General features: G+C 39.2%; 1 protein-coding gene across 5 annotated transcripts in view; it reads right to left on the reverse strand.

Annotated features, from left to right (window-relative positions):
• Positions 1 to 23,286, reverse strand: part of dnaaf6 (dynein axonemal assembly factor 6) — an 88,500-nt gene that overhangs the window by 59,064 nt on the left and 6,150 nt on the right. For all 5 annotated transcript variants that reach the window (XM_073058478.1, XM_073058474.1, XM_073058477.1 and 2 more), the window contains exon 3: positions 1,780 to 1,852. In XM_073058478.1, coding sequence (XP_072914579.1) covers positions 1,780 to 1,852 — 73 coding nt within the window. The remainder of the gene's footprint in view (positions 1 to 1,779; positions 1,853 to 23,286) is intronic.

Genomic DNA, 23,286 nt, shown 5'->3' on the forward strand with positions numbered 1-23,286 from the left:
AACTGATCTATAATTTCCTTTCTGCTGCCTCCCTCTTTTCTTAAAGAGTGGATTGGCATTGAAGAAGTACTTTTTTTCTTGATGATAAGTAAAGTTTGACTCGATTGATTATTAAAGTGAAGTAGTTATGAGAGAAGATTAAGTAGGCTGGGAGTGTATTTTCTAAATCATAAGTCTATATTCTAAATGGGGAGAGAATACAGAAATCAGAGGTGCAAAGGGACGTGGGAGTCCTCGTGCAGAATTCCTCAAAGATTAACGCAGGGTGAATTGGTAGTAAGGAAGGCAAATGCATTCATTTTGAAAAGACTAAAATATAAAAACACGGGTGTAATTTGGGGACTTTGTAATGTTTTGGTTAGAGCATACTTGGAGAATTGTGAGCAGGTTTTGGTCCCATAGCAAAGAAAGGTTGCCTTGGTCTTGAAGAGGGTTCAGAGGAGTTTCACAAGAATGATACTGAGGATGAATGGATTAATGTATGAGAATCATTTGAATGCCTTGGCCTGTAGTAACTGGATAGAAGGATGAGGGAGATCTCATTGTACCCTACCAAATATTGAAAGCCTTGGATGGAGTGGACATGGACAAAATGGGCCAAAGATCAAAGGGCACAGCCTCAGAATAAAAGGACATCCCGTTAGAACAGAAATTAGAGAAATTTCTTTAGCCAGAGGGTAATTACTCTGTGGAATTCACTACTGTGGAGGCCAAGTTATTAGATATATTTAAAGCAGAGGCTGATTGGTTCTTGATTAGTAAAGATGTAAAAGGATATGTGGAGAAGGCAGGTGAATAATGTTGAGATAGAAAAAAAAAGCCAAAATTGAATGGCAGAGCAGACTCGATGGCCCAAATGGCCTAATTCTGCCCCCATGTCAATGAGCAGTACAGCAGCGTAGCGGTTTGCGTAATGCTTTAAAAGCAACAGTGATCACCGAATGGGATTAAATTCCCACCACTGTCTGAAAGGAGCTCGTATGTTCTCCCCATGTCTGCATGGTTTTCCCCCAGGTGCTGCAGTTACCTCCCACATTTCAGAAAGATGTATAGGTGAGGCTAAGGATTAGTAAATTGTGGGCATCCTCTGTAGGTTCTGGAAGCATGGTCACTCGTGTGGGCTACACATTCCCCCTCCCAGCACATCCTTGGTCATTGATGCAAACAACACATTTTCAATGCTTCGATATATAAAACCAACTTTTTAAAAGTATTTTATCTTAACAATCTAGGAGAATATTTCTTCTGGTAGAAATTAAAATTGAGATGAGTGAATTTCTTTTCTCAGAGCAATGGGAATCTTGGGATTTTGTAATGACAAAAGTTACTAAGTACTGTATATTCAACTGAGGTATATTTTTGGACATCAAAAACTACAGAGATTAGGAAGGAATACAATATGAGACCAAAGATCTTATGACCTTACTGATGGCAAATCAGATTCAAGGTACTAACTTCCGCTACGCTATGTACTTTGTAGCAACTACTTATAATACTCAGTATAGGAGAAAGAACAATGAGAACAATAAGACAGAGACTAAAACAAGATTGGAAAGAGGAAGGTAGCAATGGAAAAGAATGGTAGAACTTTGTACCTGCCTCCGATAACAGATAAGTAATCCTCCTGAGCTACTAAGTCAATAAGACCAAGGGCACCGAGGCTAATAGGTTCAAATACTTTACCATTGGCACAGGCTCACAACACAGAAACAACGTTAATGAGCCAAGAAAACAAAACTTGCTGGTTCGTGTTTACTTATGTCAACTGGATTATTTTACCTGTGGGATTTGATCGTTTTGGTGGTCCAATCTGGCCAGGCTGAAGGACAATAGCTCCTCCTTCAGGCTGAAACTAGAAAACACATAACAGTCATTATGTAAAATCAGCAAGTGTCTCATTTGCTGAGATCTTTCAACAAGACACTAAAAATATGAATACTTATATTAGTTATTCATTTATTTTTATTCCATGCATCAGTTTCCAATATACTGCAGTGCAACCCATAATGACTCTGTTACAATATAGGCAAGCAAGCAAAATCACCACAGAATCACCTACTGACTTGTCAAATGAGGGGAGTTTAATTCCTCTCAAATCCTGGAAAAGATTGTCTTAGTCACTTCTCTGAAAGTGCTGATCTTCCCACCTCAGTGGAGAAAGATGACATAATCCATTTTGACTCGCCCTCCAGCTCCTGTTGGCGATAAACCTTCCTCCTTCCCTGAAGGTGCTGCTGATCTTCCTCCAGAGGATCTTAGTCAAGGAGATGAACCAGACTCTTCGGCCTGACTCATTCTTACTGACTGACATGCTAATGTACGCTAATCCCATTTTCCTGCATTTGGCCCATATTCCTCTGACCCTTTCCTACCCCATGTACCAGCCTAAATGGTTTTTGTAACATTGTGATTGTACCTGCCTCCTACACTTCTGACAGCTTAACCTTTATACCAACCACGCTCCATCTGAAAAACTTGCCGCTCAATCTCATAGTCATGGAAAAGTACAACACAGAAAGAAGTTGTGCCGAACCATTTAAACTGCCTACTCCCATCGAGCTGCACCAGGACCATCACTCTCCATACTCCTGCCATCCATGTACCTATCCAAACTTCTCTTATATGTTGAAATTGAGCTCACATGCACGAATTGCACTGGTGGCTTGTTCCACACTCTCACAACCCTCTGAGTGAAGAAGTTTCACCTCATGCTCCCCTTAAACTTTTCACCTTTCACCCTTAACCTATGACTGCTAACTGTAGTCTCACCTAACCTCAGTGGAAAAAGTCCGCTTGCATTTACCCTATCTATAACCCTCATAATTTTGTATACCTCTATCAAATTTCCTATCAATCTTCTGCGTTCCAAGGAATAAAGTCCTATCCTATTCAATCTTTGCTTATAGCTCAGGTCCTCGAAGCTGATGAGAAACAGTGAGGAGCCAATCATGCCAAAAAATCACAGTCAGTGGACAAGAATTAGAGACTGTCAAATGGTTCAAGTGTCTTGGCACCACTATCAATCAAGAAAGATCAAAGTCTGAAGTCCTTGCAAGGACAGTCCAAACAACAGCAATGTTGGCTGAACTAAAACCAGTCTGGAGAGACAATAACATTGATCTCAGATCCAATTTGAAACTCCTGCATGTACTCATGCTCTCCATCTTCTTGTACGCATGCAAATCATGGACACTGACAGCAGAACTGCAAAAGGTGATCCAGGCAGTAGAAATGAGATGCTTCAGAAGGCTCCTCGGCATCTCCTACACAGACCGTGTCTCAAACGATGAAGCATTAGGAACCATCACTCAGTACACGAGACACTACGAAGGTCTATTGCCCACAGTAAAGAAGAGGAAACTGAGATCATATGGCCACATAACAAGATCAAGTGGATTCTCAAACACCATTCTTCAGGGAACGGTGCAGGGGAAAAGGAAAAGTGACAGACAGAGGAAAAAATGGGCAGCCGGCATAGCAGAGTGGACCAGAGAGAGCTTTGCCACAATCTAGGCATCCACCCACAACTGAGAGATGGAGGCAACTGGTGCAGTGCTCATCTATACAGTGTCCCTACAACCTAGTCGGGTTGTGCGATCCATAACCATAACAGTAAGCTCCAGATCTGTTAACATCCTGGTTAATTTTCTCTGTACTGTTTCAACCTTATTTACATCTTTCCTGTAGGTAAGTGACAAAAACGGCACACAATACTCCAAAAGCTTTCTTTACAATCTACTTCTGATGCCACTTTCAATGAATTATGGACCTGTATTCCCAGATCCCTGTGTTCTACTGTGCTCCTCAGTTCCCTACCATTCATTGTGTAAGACCTACCCTGGTTGGTCCTACTTAAAGGGCAACACCTCATCTTGTTTGCATTAAATTCTACATGTCATTTTTCAGCACATTTTTCCAGTTGGTCCAAATCCCGCTGCAAGCTCTGATAGTCTTCCTTGCTGTCCATTACACCCCAAATCTTGGTGCCATCCACAAATTTGCTGATCCACTTAACCACATTATCATCCAGATCACTGATATTGATGACAAACAATAATGGACCCAGCACCAATTCATGCAGCACGCCATGAGTCACAGGCCTCCAGTCAGACAATCAGAGACACAACCATCTATTAGCACTTATCTATTAGAGCTTCTCCCACAAAGCCAATGTCCAATCCAATTTACTATCTCATCTTGAATGCCAAGCAACTGAACCTTCTTGAATAACCTACCATGTAGGACCTTGTCAAATGCCTTGCTAAATTTCATGTAGACAACATCTACTGCCTTGTCTTCATCAACTTTCCTGGTAATGTCCTCGAAGAACTCTATAAGATTGGTTAGATACAACCTACCACATACAAAAATGCTGACTAACCCTAATCAGTCCCTATCTATTCAAATACTCATATATCCGGTCCCTTAGAATACCTTCCAATAACTTCCCCACTACTGATGTCAGGCTCACTGGTCCAAAATTTCCTAGTTCATACCTAGAGCTTTTCTTGAACAGCAGAACAACATAAAACTATCCTCCAATCCTCTGATACTTCACCTGTCACTAAGGATGATTTAAATACAGTATCTCTACTAGGCCGTCTGCAATTTCTGCACTTTCTTCCCACAGAGTCAGAGGGAATATCTTGTCAGGCCTTGGGAATTTATCCACCCTAATTTGCCTGAAGACAGCAAATACCACCTTCTCTGTAATCTGTATAGGCTCCACGACCTCACTGTTGCCTTGCCTCAGATCTACAGATTCTGTGCCCATTTCTCAAATTCATTTCAAATCTTCCCCCATCTCTTTTCATTCCACGCATGGATTACCATTCTGATCTCCCAGAGGACCAACTTTGTCCCTTGTGATCCTTTTGCTCTTAGCATATCATAAGGATTCTCCTTCACCATGTCTGTTAGGACAAACTCATGCCTTCTTTTAAGTCTCCTGATTTCATTTGTAAGTGTTCTTTTGTACTTCTTATACTTCATAAGTACCTCATCTATTCCTAACTGCCTATACCCGTTTTGCACCTCCTTTTTTCCCTTAACCAAGGCCTCAATATCTCTTGAAAACCAAGGTTCCCTAAACCTATTATCTTTATCTTTTATTCTGACAGGCACATGGAAACTTTGTACCCTCAAAATTTCACTTTTGAAGGCCTCCCACTTACCAAGTACACATTTGACAGAAAACAGCCTGTCCCGATCCACACCTGCCAGATCTTTTCCGATACCATCAAAATTGGCCTTTCTCCAATTTAGAATCTCAACCCCCAGACAAGACGTACCTAGGATAACAAGCAACCTTCACTGCCCTAACCATCATTAAATTAATAGAGCTATGAATTTGTCCCCCTAGGTCCCACTACATTGTGGTTCCCAAAACTTTTTGGGCTACAGTCCCCTTGGCTCCCAGACCATATCCCTACTCTCCCTTTCCAGCTGTTACATTAAAACTATAAAGAATTTTGATTGATGATACGTAGTGAAGGAAAATGGGAACTGCAAATTAAAAACAGTGACAAATAATTGCAAAATTTATTCACATCTATTTAAAGCTACAAATAAAATTATTTCCTTATTTAAATACAGTAAAAACTATATTCATCAAAAATTTTGGAGCATACATTAGTAGTCCAACTATTCCCTACTTCATTGCATTTTCATCTTTCAATGATTTGGATGGATTTGGTGCAGTGATATCAGCTTCTGAACATCAGGCTGAATGTGTCTCAGAGGGAGTCTCAGATCCCCATGTTCAGTAATTTGCAGTCTGTTTCTCTGCTTTGAAAGAAGTTGTTAACTGTTCTGAAACCATGCTCCACTAAATATGATGTTGGAAAGGCAGTAAAGAACATCTAGACCTTTTTTTGACAGTTCAGGATAGAGTTCAGTGATTTTTTTTCTTGATATGATTTTTTAAACCTCGGCTTCAGCTCAAATTCATTTTGTAGCGAGATCAGTTCTCCCTCTGTCCTTCTTGTTAATTCCTCATTACAAGTGTTCAGAAATGGATTAATTACCTATTCTGGAATTTCGATAGAGGGAAAATCCTGAAATCTCTCTGACATGCCTTTATGCAGTTCACAATCATCTGGTATTCTTTCTTTCTCTTCCAACTCAGCAATCTCAGAAAATGGAAAATGTCACGCCAGCCAATGTTGCACTTAAATAGGGTCAATGTGGAGACAACTGATTTGACTTTGATAAGATTCACATATTGATATCATTAAACTTTGTGAACAATTCTGACAAACAAGCAATGTCATGCCTAATATACTTAAGTGATTACTGAATGAAGCATTTGAGTCTTCAAAAATATTTTCATAATTTCAAAAAGTGCATAAAAGCAACTCAGATTTCCTTTTCAGAGCCATCTGACTTCTGTGTGCAACAGCAAGCATGAAAATCATTATCCTCAGGAGGAAACCAGAAGTCCATGAGCCAGTCCTTATTGTAGGGTCAGAGGCAGAGAGCATCAACAACTTTAAATTCCTTGGTGTTATTATTTCTGAGGACCTGTCCTAGGCCCAAACCTTAAGTTCAATTACGGAGAAAGACCACAGTGCCTCTACTTCCTTAGGAATTTGCAAAGATTTGGCATGGCATCTAAAACTTTGACAAACTTCTATAGATGTAGAGTGGAGAGTATATTGATTGACAGCATTACAGACTGGTATAGAAACACTAATGCTCTTGAATGCAAAATGCTACAAAGAGTAGTCGATACAGCCCAGTACATCATGGGTAAAGCCCTCCTAACCATTGAGCACATCTACACGAAATGTTGTTGCAGGAAAGCAATATCCATCACCGGGAATCTCCACCACCCAGGACATGCTCTCTTCTCACTGCTGCCATTAGGAAGAAGGAACAAGAGTCTCAGGGCTCACAACACCAGGTTCAGGAACAGTTATTACCTCTCAACCATCAGGCTCTTGAACCAAAGGGGATAATTTCACTCAACCTCACTAGCCCCATTGTTGAAGTGTTCCCATAACATATAGACTTACTTTCAAGGACTCTTCATCTCATGTTCTCAAGATTTATTGCTTATTTATTTATAATTATTCTTTATTTATTTTTGTATTTGCACAGTTTGTGTTGTGCACTGGTTGAATGCCCGAGTTGGTGTGGTCTTTCACGAATTCTGTTACAGTTATTATTCAATTATAGGATTAATGAGTATGCACACAAGAAACTGAAATAAATCTCAGGGTTGCATATGCTAAAATATATATACTTTGATAATAAATTTACTTTGAACTATGAACTTTGAAAAAGCTGTTCCTGAAATTTGTATGTGCGTAACTGTGCTGCCTTTATGGCAGTTATTTAGTTTATAATATTTTCGCGTAGTAATTTGTTAGCATTTTTTAGTTAAAGTTAGGATTGTTTAAATCAATTGATTTGTCTGTAATACATCGCGGCTGCGATGACGTCACATCCGGGTTCGCCGCGTCTCGTGGGGAATTACCGGTTTGAGATTCACGCAAGGGCGGGGGTCACTCACATGTGCGACCATAACGCTGACTAGGGTCTCTCTATGCACCAAAGACACAGTGAAAGCAACGCTGTAAGTCATTAGATAATCGGTATTTTGAGTTAAAATGTTAACGCCGATTCTGTTAAAAGTAACGACGGTCGGTAAGGTTTACCTTTTCGTCAGTTAAAGAGTCGGGATAGTTTGTATTGAAGTGTGTCTAAAGCAGCCAATGGAGCAGCTAGATTCTGACTGTATGCTGCACTTTAATGTAATGTAGTTATTGTAGTTTTACCTTTGCAAGTATTCACAATGTAAATGTGATATTTAGAAGGGAACAAGCACTGTACCAATCTTGTATTGTTTTTCAACAGTTTTCACCATGCGTTAATGTGAAGAGTGAACAGTAAATGGTTAATCTTACTGCGGTCTCGTTTGCATTGATTCTGGTTTATCTCGACGTTTACCTCGGCGTTACTTCACACCCGAGCGAGAACGTTACAGTAACTATAGGCTCCTGTACCTACCTCCTTCATGATGGTAGCAATGAGAAGAGGACACGTCCTAGATGATGAGGGTCTTTAATGCTGAATGTCATTTTTTTTGAGGCATCATCTTTTGAAGTTGTCCTGGGAAGGCTTCATGATGGAGCTGGCTGAGTTTGCAACTTCCTGCAGCTTTTCCTGATCCTATGCAGTGGCCCCTCCATACCACACTTTGATGTAACCAGTTAGAATGCTCTTAATGTACATGTGTAGAAACTTGCGAGAGTCTTTGGTGACATACCGAGTTTCCTCAAACTGCAAATGAAATTTAGCCTTCTTTGTGTTTGCATCAAAATGCTGGGCGGAGGATAGATCTTCAGAAATGTTGACACCCAGGAACTTGAAAATGCTCACCCTTTCCACAGCTGATCCCTCAATAAGGACTTGTGTGCATTTCCTTGATCTCTTCCTGAAGTCCACAATCAATTCCTTGGTCTTGCTGATTTTGAGTGTGAGGTTGCAACACCACTCAACCAGCTGGTCAATCTCACACATGTATGCCTCATCACCATCTGAAATTCTGCAAACAATACTTGTGCCATCTACTAATTTATGGATGAATTTGAGCTGCGCCCAGTCACACAGTCGTGGGTATAGAGAGAGTGGAGCAATGGGCTAAGCATGCATCCTTGAGGTGCGCCAGTGTTGGTTGTCAGCAAAGAGGAAAAGTTATTTCCAGTCCGCACTGACTGTGGTCTCCCGCTGAGGAAGTAAAGGGTCCAGTTGCAGAGGCTCAATATTTGGAGCTTGTTGATTATTTCGGGGGGAATCAGTTTTCTTAGTTACTTCCTCAAAAATCTCAATCAGATTTGTGAGTCCTAATTTCCCATGCACATAGTTAAAGATTCAAAGTAAATTTACTATCAAGATACATATACGGCACCATATATTACCCTGAGGTTTATTTTCTTGCAGGCAATCACAGTAAATACAAAAGAAATAATAGAATCAATGGAAAACTACACACAATTTGTGACACAAACAAAAATGGACAAACAACCAAAGTGCAAAAGACTACAAACTGTGCAAATACAAAAAAAGAAAATTATAATAATATTATAATAATATTCTAAGGCAATTCTCTAAACTCACTATAGTTCTGTATAGCTTTAAAACCACTCTCTAATTTACTGAATCAGACATAAATGGATATCAAATCAGAAACAACAAAATGAATTATACCTTGACACACCTTCTATACGTGGATGATTTGAAATTATACGCTCTTTCATCAGTAAAGATAAAGTAATTAATTAAAATAGTAGTCCAATCACAAACAAGAGAAAAACTGCAGATGCTGGAAATCCTGGCAACACACACAAAATGCTGGAGGAACTCAGCAGGCCAGGAAGCATCTATGGAAAAGAATATACCGTAGTCAACTTTTTGGGTTGAGACCCTTCATCATGACTGGAGGAAAAGAGATGAGGAGTCAGGGTTAGAAGGTGGGGGGTAACAGTAGAACTATTTTTGAAAGATATAAACATGAACTTTGAACTAGATAAGTAGAGAACATTAAACTTAAAGAAAGATGCAATGGAGCTAATAGAGTACAAAACAGAGCAGCAGGATACAATACAACCTATGGATGAATATGAAACATATAAGTATCTGGGATATCAACAAGCAAAAAAAAATAGATCATACTGTGATAAAGGGAAAATCTTTGACAGAATTTACTTCAAGGCTTAAGAAACAGAGCTCAATAGTAAAAATATAACAAAGGCAATAAACACTTTCGCTCTACCCATATTAACGTATTCTTTTGTATAATACCTTGGTCTGAAACCGATCTGGAAAATATGAACTGAAATGGCAAATTTCAGAAAAGACTATGTACATTCGAATGCGTTTAGATGAACACTATCTAGGACAGAAGGGGGAAGAGGAATAAGACATTAAAAATTTCTACGTCAGATAAAACTTATGAAGATACGCTTTCATCAATGAAAAAAGGATTCTGCACTCCACACAAGAAATGCAATTCTGATAAAAAGTATACACTAGTAAACTTAAATGAGAGCACAAACCAGAAAAAATGAAGACATTTACACTAATGAAGGTAAAGTTAACCAATGGAAGAGCATGATCCTCCATGGAAGACATCTCAATAATCTGAGCAGACTAAATGTCGATAAGGAAGTGTCAAACACCTAGTTTAGAGTTAGAGACCTCGTCCCAGAAACCAAAGATTTCCTTATGACGATACAGGACCAGGTGGTAAACATAAAAAAATTATCAAAAATACATAGTAAAAGACCAACAAATTCGTGGCAATAAATGTAGAAGATGCCATGAGAAGCCAGAAACAATCCAACACATGACAGGATCCTGCAGGTGTTTAACCCAATCTGATTACTTACACAGGCACAATCAAATAGCAAACATTCACCAAAATCTTGCTTTAAAATACAAACTCATAAAAGGTATCATACTTTACTATAAACACAAGCCTGATCCAGTTTTAGAATCAGAGTCCCACAAATTATATTACAACAGATCTGTTATTACAGATAGGACAATCCGTAATAGCTCAGGATATAATAGCACAGGATGAACAAGCAAGAGCAACTTATTTAATAGACATAGCCATTCCAACACACATAACTTACAGAAGTCAATAAGTGAAAAACACCAGAAATATGCTGAATTAAAAGAGGAAATTGAAAGACTTTGGAACATGAACAGGGTATACATTGTCCTGATAGTAATACAGGTGTCCCCTCCTTTACAAAGGTAGAACATTCCTATGAAACCTTTCTTAAGCCGAAATGGCGTAAAGCAAAGAACCATTAACTTATACGGGAAAAATTTTCGTAAAAGCGAAAATCTTCTTTGAAATGTGGAAACAGGTTACTAATGCAGGTCTTTTGTAGAAGTGAAGTGGCGTAAAGCGAACATTCGTAAAGTGGGGGACACCTGTATCTACAATTGGCAACATCCTACAGCTACTACACAATAGCATACACAATCAGGGCCACAGCATTATCTATGTAAAGTTTCAGAAAGCCACAGTACTAAACGCTACTAAAATAGTCCAAAAGGTCCTAGCAATTGAGAAATGAGCGTACTTGACTATGCCCACACCCCAGGTCTTACCAGCTTGAGCAGAAAAAAAATAATAATAATAAATAAGTAATAAACATTGAGAATGTGAGTTGTAGACTTCTTAGAAGTGAGTCCATTGGCTGTGGAATCAGTTCAGTGTTCGAGTGAGTGAAGTTATCTCCTCTGGTTCAAGAGCCTGATGGTTTAGTGTTAATAATTGTTCCTAAACTTGGCGATGTGGGACTTGAGGCTCTTGTACTCTCTTTGTGATGGTGGCAGCAAGAAGAGAGCATGGCCTGGATGGTGGGGGCCCTTGAAATGGATGTTGCTTTCCTGCGACAGCATTCCTTGTAAATGTGCTCAATGGTGGAGAGCCTCTGATGGACTGGGCTGTACCCACAACTTTTTGTAGGTTTTTCCGTTCAAGGGCATTGGTATTCCCATACCAGAGTGTGATACATCCAGTCAGTATACTCTCCACCATGCATCTGTAGAAGTTTGTCAAAGTTTTACATAACATGTCAAATCTGTGCAAACTTCTCAGAAAGTAGAGGCTTTGCTATGCCTTCTCTGTAGTAGTACTAGATCCATGACAGATCCTCTGAAATGTTAACACCAAGGAATTTAAATTTGTTCACTTTCTCCAACTCTGATGCCCTGATGATGACTGGCTCATGGATCTGTAGTTTCCTCCCCCTGTAGTTAATGATCAGCTCTTTGGTTTTGCTGACATTGAGTGAGAGGTTCTTGTTGTGGCATCATCCAGCCAGATTTTCAATCTCCCTCCTACATACTGATTCATCACCACCTTTGATTCGGCCTATAACAGTGGTGTCATCAGCAAACTTAGATATGACATTGGAGCTGTACTTGGCCTCTCAGTGATAAGTATAAAATGCGTGGAGCAGGGGTTAAGCACACAGCCTTGCAGTGCTCCTGTGCTGGTGGTGATTGTGGAGGAGATGTTTCAGCCAATCTGAATTGACCGGGCTCTGTTTGTGATAAAATCGAGGGTACAGTTGCACAACAATGTATTGAGGCCTAGGTCTTGGAGCTTATTGCTTAGTTTTGAGGGAATCTTAGTGTTGAATGTAGAGCTATAGTCATTGAAGAGCATCCTGATGATAATAACCATACTGACTCCTCCAATCAGATGCCACCTTTCCAGGTGATCAGAAATTGCAGAACTAAAATGTTCTTCAACAGTTTCCTCACTACTGATATATGACTCACTGCCTGCATTTTCCTGGCTTACCCATACTGCCCTTCTTGAAAATGGGAAGAACATGAGCTGCCCATCAATATTTTGGTAAAATGATGCAAAATTCTCTGCCAGACTTTCACAGTCTCCTCCCTTATTTCTTTGCATTTGCAGTTTGTTGTCTTTTGCACATTGGTTATTTATCCATCCTGTTGGGTACAGTCTTCCATTGATTCTGTTCTGATTCTTGGATTTACTGAATATGCCCACAAGAAAATGAATCTCAACATTGTATATAGTGACATATGTGTACTTTAATAATAAATTGACTTTAAACTTTACTTCACATAACTCTCTCAGATATATTTCATCAGGCCCTGGAGCTTTCTCCTCCTGAATGTATATCATACATCCAACAGCTTCTCTTTCCTGATACACACATCTAGAATAACAGCATACACCTCCCCAACCTTGCATCTCCACTCTCTTCTCCCTGGTGAATAGTGATGCAAAGTATTTGTTAAGGACATCACATATATCTCCCAAAATTATCAAAGGAAAAAACAGGCTTCAGACAAAAACTTCCCTTTTGGTGCCTGAGGCACCCTAGCTACCTCCTTGCTCCTAATACATTTATAAAAGGTTTTGGTATTCTCTTCAATCTGTTGCTCAGGCCCTTTCCATGTCCCCTTTCTGCTCTCCTAACTGCTAACTTAAATCTCTCCTATATCCTCTGTAACCTCAAAAGACTAACTTAATAACAATTTCCATGGCTGATGTACAATACTTTCTATTGTCTGATCAACCCTCAATTTGCTTTGTTAACCAAAGTTCATTAATCTCACCACCTTTGCTTTTTATCCTTACCCTTAGGTTGATTCTGAACTATTACTATTTCACTCTATTAAATGTTGTATTTCCCTCCAGTAGTTGCCCCCAATCTACTTTAGCCAAGCCATGTCATTCACAATAGAAGTCAGCCTTACCCTAATTTAAAACCTTACTTGAGGTCCAGTCTTATCCTTTTCCATGGCTGCCTTAAATTTGAGTGACTTGTTACTGTCTTCAAAGGGTTCCTCCATAAACACTTGCCCATCCTCAGTCTCTGAATTAAAATTGTATAGTTTCCTCCCTAGTAGGAGGCATAGAGAACTACAGCAGAGAAATAGGCCATTCAGCCCAACTAGTCCATGCCGAACTATTAATTTGCTTACTCCCATCGACCTGCATCTGGACCATAGCCTCCATGCCCTTCAATCCATACATTTATCTAAACTTCTCCTAAACATTGAAATTGAACTCGCATTCTCCACTGCCACTGGCAACTCATTCCACACTTTCATCACCCTGAGTGAAAAATCTTCCCCTCATGTACTGTTATGTGTGATGAGAAAACCAGTTGGAGATGGGGTCCAGAGTTGACCCCCCTGTGAACTATGCTGCTAACGAGAGAGAGAGATGAAGGGGGGAGGAGGCATCCTGTTGCAGATGGGAGACAGAGAGACAAGGATTAAAATGGATGATTTAGTATTATGGCTCCTTCGCTATTGTTGACTAACGCCAAGGATATTTGGCCTGTTTGTGGGGATCTCTGCTGACACAGCAGAGTGATGCCAGGTGCCTGCTGAGACAGGACGAAGTGGCCAGTTTGATGGACATAGACATGATCAGTTGATGGATGACTGATACCCCGTCAGGGGAGATAAAAGACGGGTCTGTTGAGACACCGGCAGACACGCCATGAGACACTGCAAGAGTGTTGTGCACCCACAGGAAGGTGGGGGCTTGGAGGACCGAATCGGGAGATCGGTCACAAATCTCACAGTGTGACGGCAGGACCTGTGGGGGCTTGTGTGTGTGTGTGTGTCCACTCACGCCAGAGTGACGAGTCCACCATGGAAGAACGATCTAGCCGAGAATGGAGGGGTCATAACTGAATGACCACATCAGTACAATGGAACAAGAAGACAATGGAAGGTTTGCCTGCTGCAGCAGCTCACATCTCACTCACTCTCTTTTCTTTTCTTTTCAAATCTTTTTATTAATTTTAAGAAAAACATAAGTGAAATATGAGTACAAAACATTTGAGAGTACACAATTAATAGTTTAAATAAACAATCAGATATGTAATAATCAATATATAAGGCCTCCCAAACTCATAGTATTAATGTAAAGGAATTAAGAAAAAGAGAAAAAAGAAAAAAAAAACCCAAAAAAACTAAAAGAGAACTTAAAAAAAACTAATAAAAAAAAAACTAACCAACATGGGCAATTGCATAATGTTAGATACATACAGTAGTGCCGATAACTCCGAACCTCCATCCACACAATTAAGGGTAGTAACAATAAGGTTCTGGATCAGACCATTTAATTCATATGAAAATGTTGAATAAATGGTCTCCAAGTTTCCTCAAATTTAACTGAAGAATCAAAAACCACACTTCTAATTTTTTCTAAACTCAAACAGGAAATAGTTTGAGAAAACCACTGAAATACAGTTGGAGGGTTAATTTCTTTCCAATTCAGTAAAATAGATCTTCTAGCCATTAATGTAACAAATGCAATCATTCGTTGGGATGAAGCGGATAAACGCTTATTATCTATCATTGGTAAACCGAATATTGCAGTAAAAGGATGTGGTTGGAAATTAATATTTAAAACTCTTGAAATAATATTAAAAATATCTTTCCAATAGTTTTGTAAACAAGGACAAGACCAAAACATATGAGTCAATGAAGCAACATCAGAATGACATCTATCACAGGTTGAATTAACATAAGAATAAAATCGAGCAAGTTTATCTTTAGACATGTGAGCTCTATGATGCCTTGTGCAGGAAGGCACAGAGTCGACTGTACTTCCTTAGAAGGTTAGCGTCATTCAATGTCTGTAGTGAGATGCTGAAGATGTTCTATAGGTCAGTTGTGGAGAGCGCCCTCTTCTTTGTGGTGGCGTGTTGGGGAGGCAGCATTAAGAAGAGGGACGCCTCACGTCTTAATAAGCTGGTAAGGAAGGCGGGCTCTGTCGTGGGCAAAGGACTGGAGAGTATAACATCGGTAGCTGAGCGAAGGGCGCTGAGTAGGCTACGGTCAATTATGGAAAACCCTGAACATCCTCTACATAGCACCATCCAGAGACAGAGAAGCAGTTTCAGCGACAGGTTGCTATCGATGCAATGCTCCTCAGACAGGATGAAGAGGTCAATACTCCCCAATGCCATTAGGCTTTACAATTCAACCGCCAGGAGTAAGATATGTTAAAGTGCCAGGGTTGATTGTATTTAATGTATTTAAGTAAACTACTTAAGAACTTTTTAAAAGCTATTATTAATGCTTTTTGAGAGAGTGATTTAGATGCATATCAGATTTTTACTGAGTAATTTATATAATTAGTTTTGCTAAAACAAGTGTATGGGACATTGGAAAAAATGTTGAATTTCCCCATGGGGATGAATAAAGTATCTATCTATCTATCTATCTATGTACAACCTTAAATTGTATTAGAGCATGTTTAGCACAAATAGAGGATGAGTTTACCAATGATAAAATGTTTTCCCATTGCTCAGTAGATATAGGACAATGCAATTCTTCCTGCCATTCCTTCTTAATTTTTTCTGATACATCTGGCTGTACATTCATAATCATATTGTAAATAATAGCTACTAAACCCTTTTGACAAGGGTTGAGAGCTAAAATTCTTTCTGTAATGTCCAATGGACATTCTTTCGAAAAAGACTTTAATTCATTATACAGAAAATTTCTAACTTGCAAATATCTAAAAAAATGGGTTTTAGATATATTATATTTATTAGATAGCTATTCAAAGGACATAATGTTATCATCCAAAAACAGATCACGAAAACATGTTATACCTTTTGTTTTCCATAAAAGAAAAGCTTGATCTATAGATGATGGTCGGAAGAAGTAGTTAGATATTATAGGACTTGACAGCATAAACTTATTCAAGCCAAAAAATTTACGAAATTGAAACCAGATTCGTAATGTATACTTGACTATGGGATTAGTTATCTGTTTATTCATTTTGAGTAACGAAAAAGGAAGTGAAGATCCTAAGATTGAGATCAATGAGAAATCTTGCACAGATTTACATTCCAAATTTACCCATTGTGGGCCAGCAACTGTAGTCGATTCTTGTGTCCAAAATATCAAATACCGTATATTAACTGCCCAATAGTAAAATCTTAAGTTTGGTAGAGCTAAGCCGCCCTCCTTCTTAGGCTTCTGTAAATATTTTTTGCCTAGTCTAGGATTTTTGTTCTGCCACAAATACGAAGATATTTTAGAATCAACCATATCAAAAAAAGATTTAGGAATAAAAATTGGTAATGCTTGAAATAAATATAAAAATTTAGGTAGTATCATCATCTTAATGGCGTTAACTCTGCCTACCAAAGACAAAGATAGTGGAGACCACCTATTAGCAAGTTGCTTAATTTGATCTATTAAAGGTAGAAAATTAGTTTTAAATAAATCTTAATGTTTTTTAGTAATTTTAATACCTAAATAAATAAAATAATCTGTAACAATTCTATATGGTACATGATTATAAATTGAAACATGCATATTTAATGGAAATAGTTCACTCTTATTAAAATTCAATTTATAACCAGAAAAATTACTAAATTGAGCAAGCAAAGAAGAAATAGCAGGAATAGATCTTTCAGGGTCAGATATATATAATAACAAGTCATCCGCATATAATGATACCTTATACGTCGTCTCCCCACGGGTAATACCTAAAATATTGGGTGATTCACGAATAGCTATAGCCAAGGGTTCTAAAGCAGTCAAATAATAAAGGGCTTAGAGGACAACCTTGCCTTGTACCCCGAAATAATTGAAAAAAAGGGGATCTTTGATTGTTGGTAAAGACCGAAGCTAAAGGTTTATGATATATTAATTTAATCCATGATATAAATTTTGAACTAAAATTAAAATGTTGCAATGTATTAAATAAATATGACCATTCGACTCTATCAAATGCTTTTTCGGCATCTAAAGAGATGACACATTCTGGTGTTTTAGATGAAGAGGTATAAATAATATTAATTAATTTTCTAATGTTAAAAGATGAATAGCGATTTTTAATAAATCCAGTCTGATCCTCAGAAATAATCCGAGGCAATATATTTTCTAATCTAATCGCCAAAATTTTACTAAAAATCTTAAAATCCGTATTCAGCAAAGATATAGACCGATAGGATGCACATTCAGTAGGGTCTTTATCTTTTTTAAGAATTAAAGAAATAGAAGCTTCATAAAAAGATTGTGGTAGTTTGCCTATATTTAATGCATCTTTAAAAATTTTACAAAGCCAAGGAGAAAGTATGGAAGAAAAGGATTTAAAAAATTCTGCAGAAAAACCATCTGGACCCGAAGCTTTACCTGAATTCATTAAAAAAATAGCCTTTTCTATTTCAGACTCCGTAATAGGTGTGTCCAAAAATACACTATCCTCAACAGTTACTTTTGGAATATTCAATTTCCTTAAAAATTCATTCATTATAGAAGAGTCCTTAGTACATTCTGATTGATATAAGGAATTATAAAAATCTTGGAAGGCTTTATTTATCTCTTTATGATCAATCGTCAGAGTACCATCTTGCTTACGAATCCTAGTAATCTGTCGCTTATCTGAAGCAATTTTCAATTGGTTAGCTAGTAATTTACCAGACTTATCTCCATATGTATAGAATTGAGCTTTCGATTTAATTAACTGACTTTCAATCGAAGAGGATAATAGTAAACTATGCTCCATTTGAAGTTCCACTCTTTCTTTATAAAGTTCTTTGCTAGGGGTCAATGAATAGATCTTGTCAATTGCCTTAATTTTATCAACTAATGTTAATAATTTAGAATTAGTTTGTTTCCTAACTCCAGCAGAATATGAAATAATCTGTCCACGAATATATGCCTTAAAAGTATTCCACAAAATTCCACTAGAGATCTCTGCTGTAGAATTTGTTGAGAAAAACAAATCAATTTGCTGTTTAATAAAGTTGACAAAGTCAGAGTCCTGCAATAAAACAGGATTAAACCTCCAACCTTTAGTATTAATATATGAATCCGTCATCTTAATGGATAACTTCAAAGGTGCATGATCAGATATAGTAATAGAGTCATATTTACAATCCATAACATCTGTGAGTAAATGCTGATCAATGAAAAAGTAATCAATTCTTGAGTAATTATGATACACATGGGAAAAGTATGAAAACTCTTTGTCATTAGGGTGTAAAAAACACCAAATTTCACAAATAGCTGAATCAATCATAAAAGAATTAATAAGAGAAGCCGATTTATTCGGAAGAGTTTGGGTGGGCTTGGATCTATCCATCAAAGGGTTTAGACAACAATTAAAATCCCCACCCATTATCAATCTATATTGATTCAGATTGGGAAAGGATGTAAATAAGCATTTAAAAAATTCAGGACAATCAGTATTTGGAGCATAAACATTAACTAAAACAACTTTTTGATTAAAAAGTAAACCAGTAATAAGCAAAAATCTACCTTGCGGATCTGAAATTGTTTCATGATGTATAATCGCTCACTCTCACTCTCTCTCTCTCTCCAATGTCACAACAGCAACTACCTCAACTTAAACTGAACTGAACTGAACTCTGCATTATCTTAAGACTATTCATTTACCCCCAGAGTACGATAGAGCTTGGTTTTGTTTCTTATTCCTACACTTCTGTATTTATCATTGCTAACCTGTTTTATATGTATAGTTGCATTTTTGATAATGTATTACTTAGTTTACTAATAAACACCTTTAATTACAGTACCACCGGAATCCAACGTATTATTCCATTTCTGCTGGTTTGGTAACCCGGTCACGGGGAACGTGACAAATTGGGGCCTCGACTCGGGACTTGATTACCTAATTGGGAGGTTGTTGGATTGATTGGGGTAAATTCCCTTATCTGATTCGGTGTGTGGGAAATACAGGTTAACAGGAGAAATGGAGATTTACAAAATTTCTAAGGGAACCAACTTCGGAGGCATTAGAAGATGCCAGAAAGTTGGATTTGTTGAATATTGCGAGACGGTTGAAACTCTCAACAGTGAAACCGGCAATGAGGAAGTCGGAGATACAGAGAGCAATAGCTGCGTATTATGTATCCCAGGAGGTGTTCCACGTAGAGGAGTTGGAGCTGTTTCCTGAAAGTAAACCTAACAGGGTTGAGCTCCAGCTTCAGATGGAAAGATTAAGGATGGAGGAGGAGGAGAGGAAAAGGGAACATGAGTTCCGGATAAGGAAGCTGGGGCAGAGGAAAGGGAAAGACAGAGACAATTTGAGAAACAGATGTGGCAGCTGAAAGGTCCAGTGTGGGGCAGTGATGATTTATGTAGCTTGAAAAAGCTGTTTGCAGTTGATGAATTTAAGAAGTGTGTTCCTGATGATAAAAAGGCGTTCCGAGATGAAAAGGATGCTGCTACCTTGAGGGAGTCTGCTGGGTTAGCAGATGGGGTTGTTTTAACCCGCAAGGTTGAGTTTACTCCGGATAGGAGTTCCCCAGAGAGTAACTGGGAGGATCAGGGGAACTTGGATTTTGAAACTGGGACTGGTATTGAAAGCCTAGAAGAGGCAGATGTCCCATTTGCCTGTGTGCAGGTTGTTGAAGTACCTGTGAATGCATAGGGTACTGAACCTTGTGGTGAAACTCAGTTAAGGTCTGAGGTGTCTGACTTGGTTGAGAAGGAATGCAGTTTTTTTGTGTCTGATGGACTTGATACGGTGAATGAAGGGTTAACCTTGGTGCCAGTGGAAAGTGAGGATTCTCAGTCACTTGTGTTAGAAGGTGTTCTAAAAGTTAGTGATGAGATGAAAGCTGGTGAAGTGAATTTAATGGACAATAGTGAGGAAGGAGCTGTGTCTGGATTTTTAAATAAAGAACTGGAGAAATTTGGACTGATTTCACGACCTTTGACCCTGCTTGCTGGACAGTGGTCTGTTGAAGAACGTGTCCGCTTGTTAAACTCTATTTCAGAAGTTGAAAGTAAACCACTCCAAGGTCGGAGAACTGTTGTTCAAAATGACAATGTAGAAAAAAAGGATTGTTTTGGTTTTGAGAGACCACATGTCGGGGTTACGATGGGGACGAATCGAAGTAAAAGTCGAAGAAACAGATTAGATGGTTTACATGGGAATTTCCAGAATGTAAACATGGTTTTCATAAGTTTAGTGATGGTGTTGAGCTTGGTAAACATTAAATTGGCACCTATCCAGGGTGAAATTAAGTCAGCGGAACGGCTAACAAGCAAGCTCATGGCTGGCAACCCACACACAGATACTGGCGCAGTTAGCAGAGACAGGAGTTTAATTTATGGAAGTTTGTCAGAGACTTTTCTATCTTCCATGTTACAGCAGGATTTGGAGAGTAAGGAGGATGAGAAAGGCTTGTCTTTGTCAAAGGATGAATTTATAGCAGAGCAAGGTAGAGATTCTGAAATTACTGTGTTAAAGGAGTCAGCTCTCACAAAAGAGGAGGTTCGGAGAAGGTCAGCAGGATATTACCTGAAAGATGGGGTACTGATGAGGAGGTGGAGACCACCTACTGAGTTTGCAGATGAGGATTCGGCGATTGAACATCAAGTGGTGGTCCTGAAAGTTTACAGGGCTGGAATTTTAAACATGGCTTATAATATGCCTTTCGGTGGACATTTTGAAGTGGAAAAGACAGTAAATGGAAGTGAGAAGGAATTCTACTGGAAGGATGTTGTGAACTTGCGCAGGGCTTGTCATACCTGTCAGGGTGCAGGAAAACCTAATCAGGCGATCCTAGCAGTACCACTTAGGCCGATACATGTTCTTGGTGAACCATCTTCCAGGGTCATAGTGTGGGCCCATTGCCAAAGACTGCAGCTGGCTACGAGTGTCTGTTAACCATCATGTATACTGTGTCTAGGTTCCATGGAATGGTGCCCCTCTGGAACATCAAGGCCCAGACTGTGGTAAAAGCCCTTATAAAATTTTCTACACTGGTAGGTTTACCCAAAGGAATCCAATCTGTCCAGGGTAGTAACTTTACATCAAGAACATTCCAGGGGATAGTTAAAGAGTTGAGAGCTAAGCATATTGTATCATCTTTGACCTTACTGAGAGAGCAATGGTCAGACCAGAATGAAAATGTGATTAAGGGTTATTATGACTCCTACCCTGCACCAGTGAGTACTGTTATGACAACGGAGGAGATTGTCGTGTCTAGTACTGGAGTACCCATTCATTTTACTGAACACCCTGTAGTTTTCACAAGACTCAGAAAGTCTGATATTTTGGAAAATATTGATGGAAAAATTCAACATTTGCAGTCAAAGCAGCAAAAACAACTGAAGAGCTTAACTGACAAGTATATTCCCTGATATTCTAAGACTGTGCACGTGTGCAATGCATGATGTCATTGTAAATTCAGGCCAGGCTATTAGGCAGCATCCCTACAGAGTGACCTTGGAGGAAAGCAAGCTGGTAGAAAAACTGTTTAAATGGCTGTCTGAGGCCAATCTCACACTGAACCTCACTGAAAGTGAGTTCAGCCACGCTACTGTCACATATCTGGGGTATGTGGTAGGTCTGGGGCAGCTGGCTCTGGTACAAGCTAAGGTACAAGCTATTTCTGAAGTTCCTGTCCCGACTGATAAGAGGGCACTGAGAATGTTTCTGGGAATGGTGGGGTACTATCGGAAGTTTTGTAAGAACTTTGCGGATATTGCCCTCCCTCTTACAACGCTCTTGCAAAAGAACGAAAAGTTTGTGTGGAGCAATCCTTGCCAAGAAGCCTTTGAGAGGCTGAATACTATACTATGTTACCACCCTGTGTTAAAAGCACCTGACTTTTTGAAACCCTTCTCCCTGGCAACTGACACAAGTGACGAGGCTGCAGGGGCAGTCCTACTGCAGAGAGCTGAGGACAAAATTGAACACCCAGTGGCTTATTTCTCTAGGAAGTTCAATGTGCACCAGAGAAATTATTCCACTGTAGAAAAAGAATTACTGTCACTTATTCTGACGTTACAGCATTTTGAGGTTTATATTTGTCCGGCACAGAAGCCATTGATAGTTTATACTGATCACAACCCATTGGTATTTTTGACTAACATGAAGAATAAACATAGACGGTTATTAAGTTGGAGTCTGGTGTTACAAGAATTTGATATTAAAATACAACATGTAAAGGGGACTGACAATGTAATTGCTGATTGTTTATCTACATGTTAGATTTGAAAGTATATCTGTGTTACTCTGTTAGTGAATGACTACTTCTGTATTATATTAGACTCTGTATTGTGCCTTACTATTGAATTTCCCCCCCCCCCCAGTAAAAGTTCTTTTAAGGGTGGGGGTTTTATGTGTGATGAGAAAACCAGTTGGAGATGGGGTCCAGAGTTGACCCTCCTGTGAACTATGCTGCTAACGAGAGAGAGAGATGAAGGGGGGAGGAGGCATCCTGTTGCAGATGGGAGACAGAGAGACAAGGATTAAAATGGATGATTTAGTATTATGGCTTCTTCGCTAATTGTTGACTTTAACATCAAGGACATTTGGCCTGTTTGTGGGGATCTCTGCTGACACAGCAGAGTGATGCCAGGTGCCTGCTGAGACAGGAGGGAGTGGCCAGTTTGATGGACATAGACATGATCAGTTGATGGATGGCTGATACTTTGTCAGGGGAGATAAAAGACGGGTCTGTTGAGACACCGGCAGACATGCCATGAGACACTGCAAGAGTGTTGTGCACCCACAGGAAGGTGGGGGCTTGGAGGACCGAATCGGGAGATCGGTCACAAAGCTCACAGTGTGATGGCAGGACCGGTGGGGGCTTGTGTGTGTGTCCACTCATGCCAGAGTGATGAGTCCACCATGGAAGAACGGTCTAGCCGAGAATGGAGGGGTCATAACCGAATGACCGTATCAGTACAATGGAATAAAAAGACAATGGAAGGTTTGCCTGGTGAGGCAGCTCACATCTCGCTCACTCTCTC

The sequence above is a fragment of the Hemitrygon akajei genome, chromosome 10, assembly GCF_048418815.1.
Source record: "Hemitrygon akajei chromosome 10, sHemAka1.3, whole genome shotgun sequence".
In the NCBI taxonomy this organism is placed as follows: domain Eukaryota; kingdom Metazoa; phylum Chordata; class Chondrichthyes; order Myliobatiformes; family Dasyatidae; genus Hemitrygon; species Hemitrygon akajei.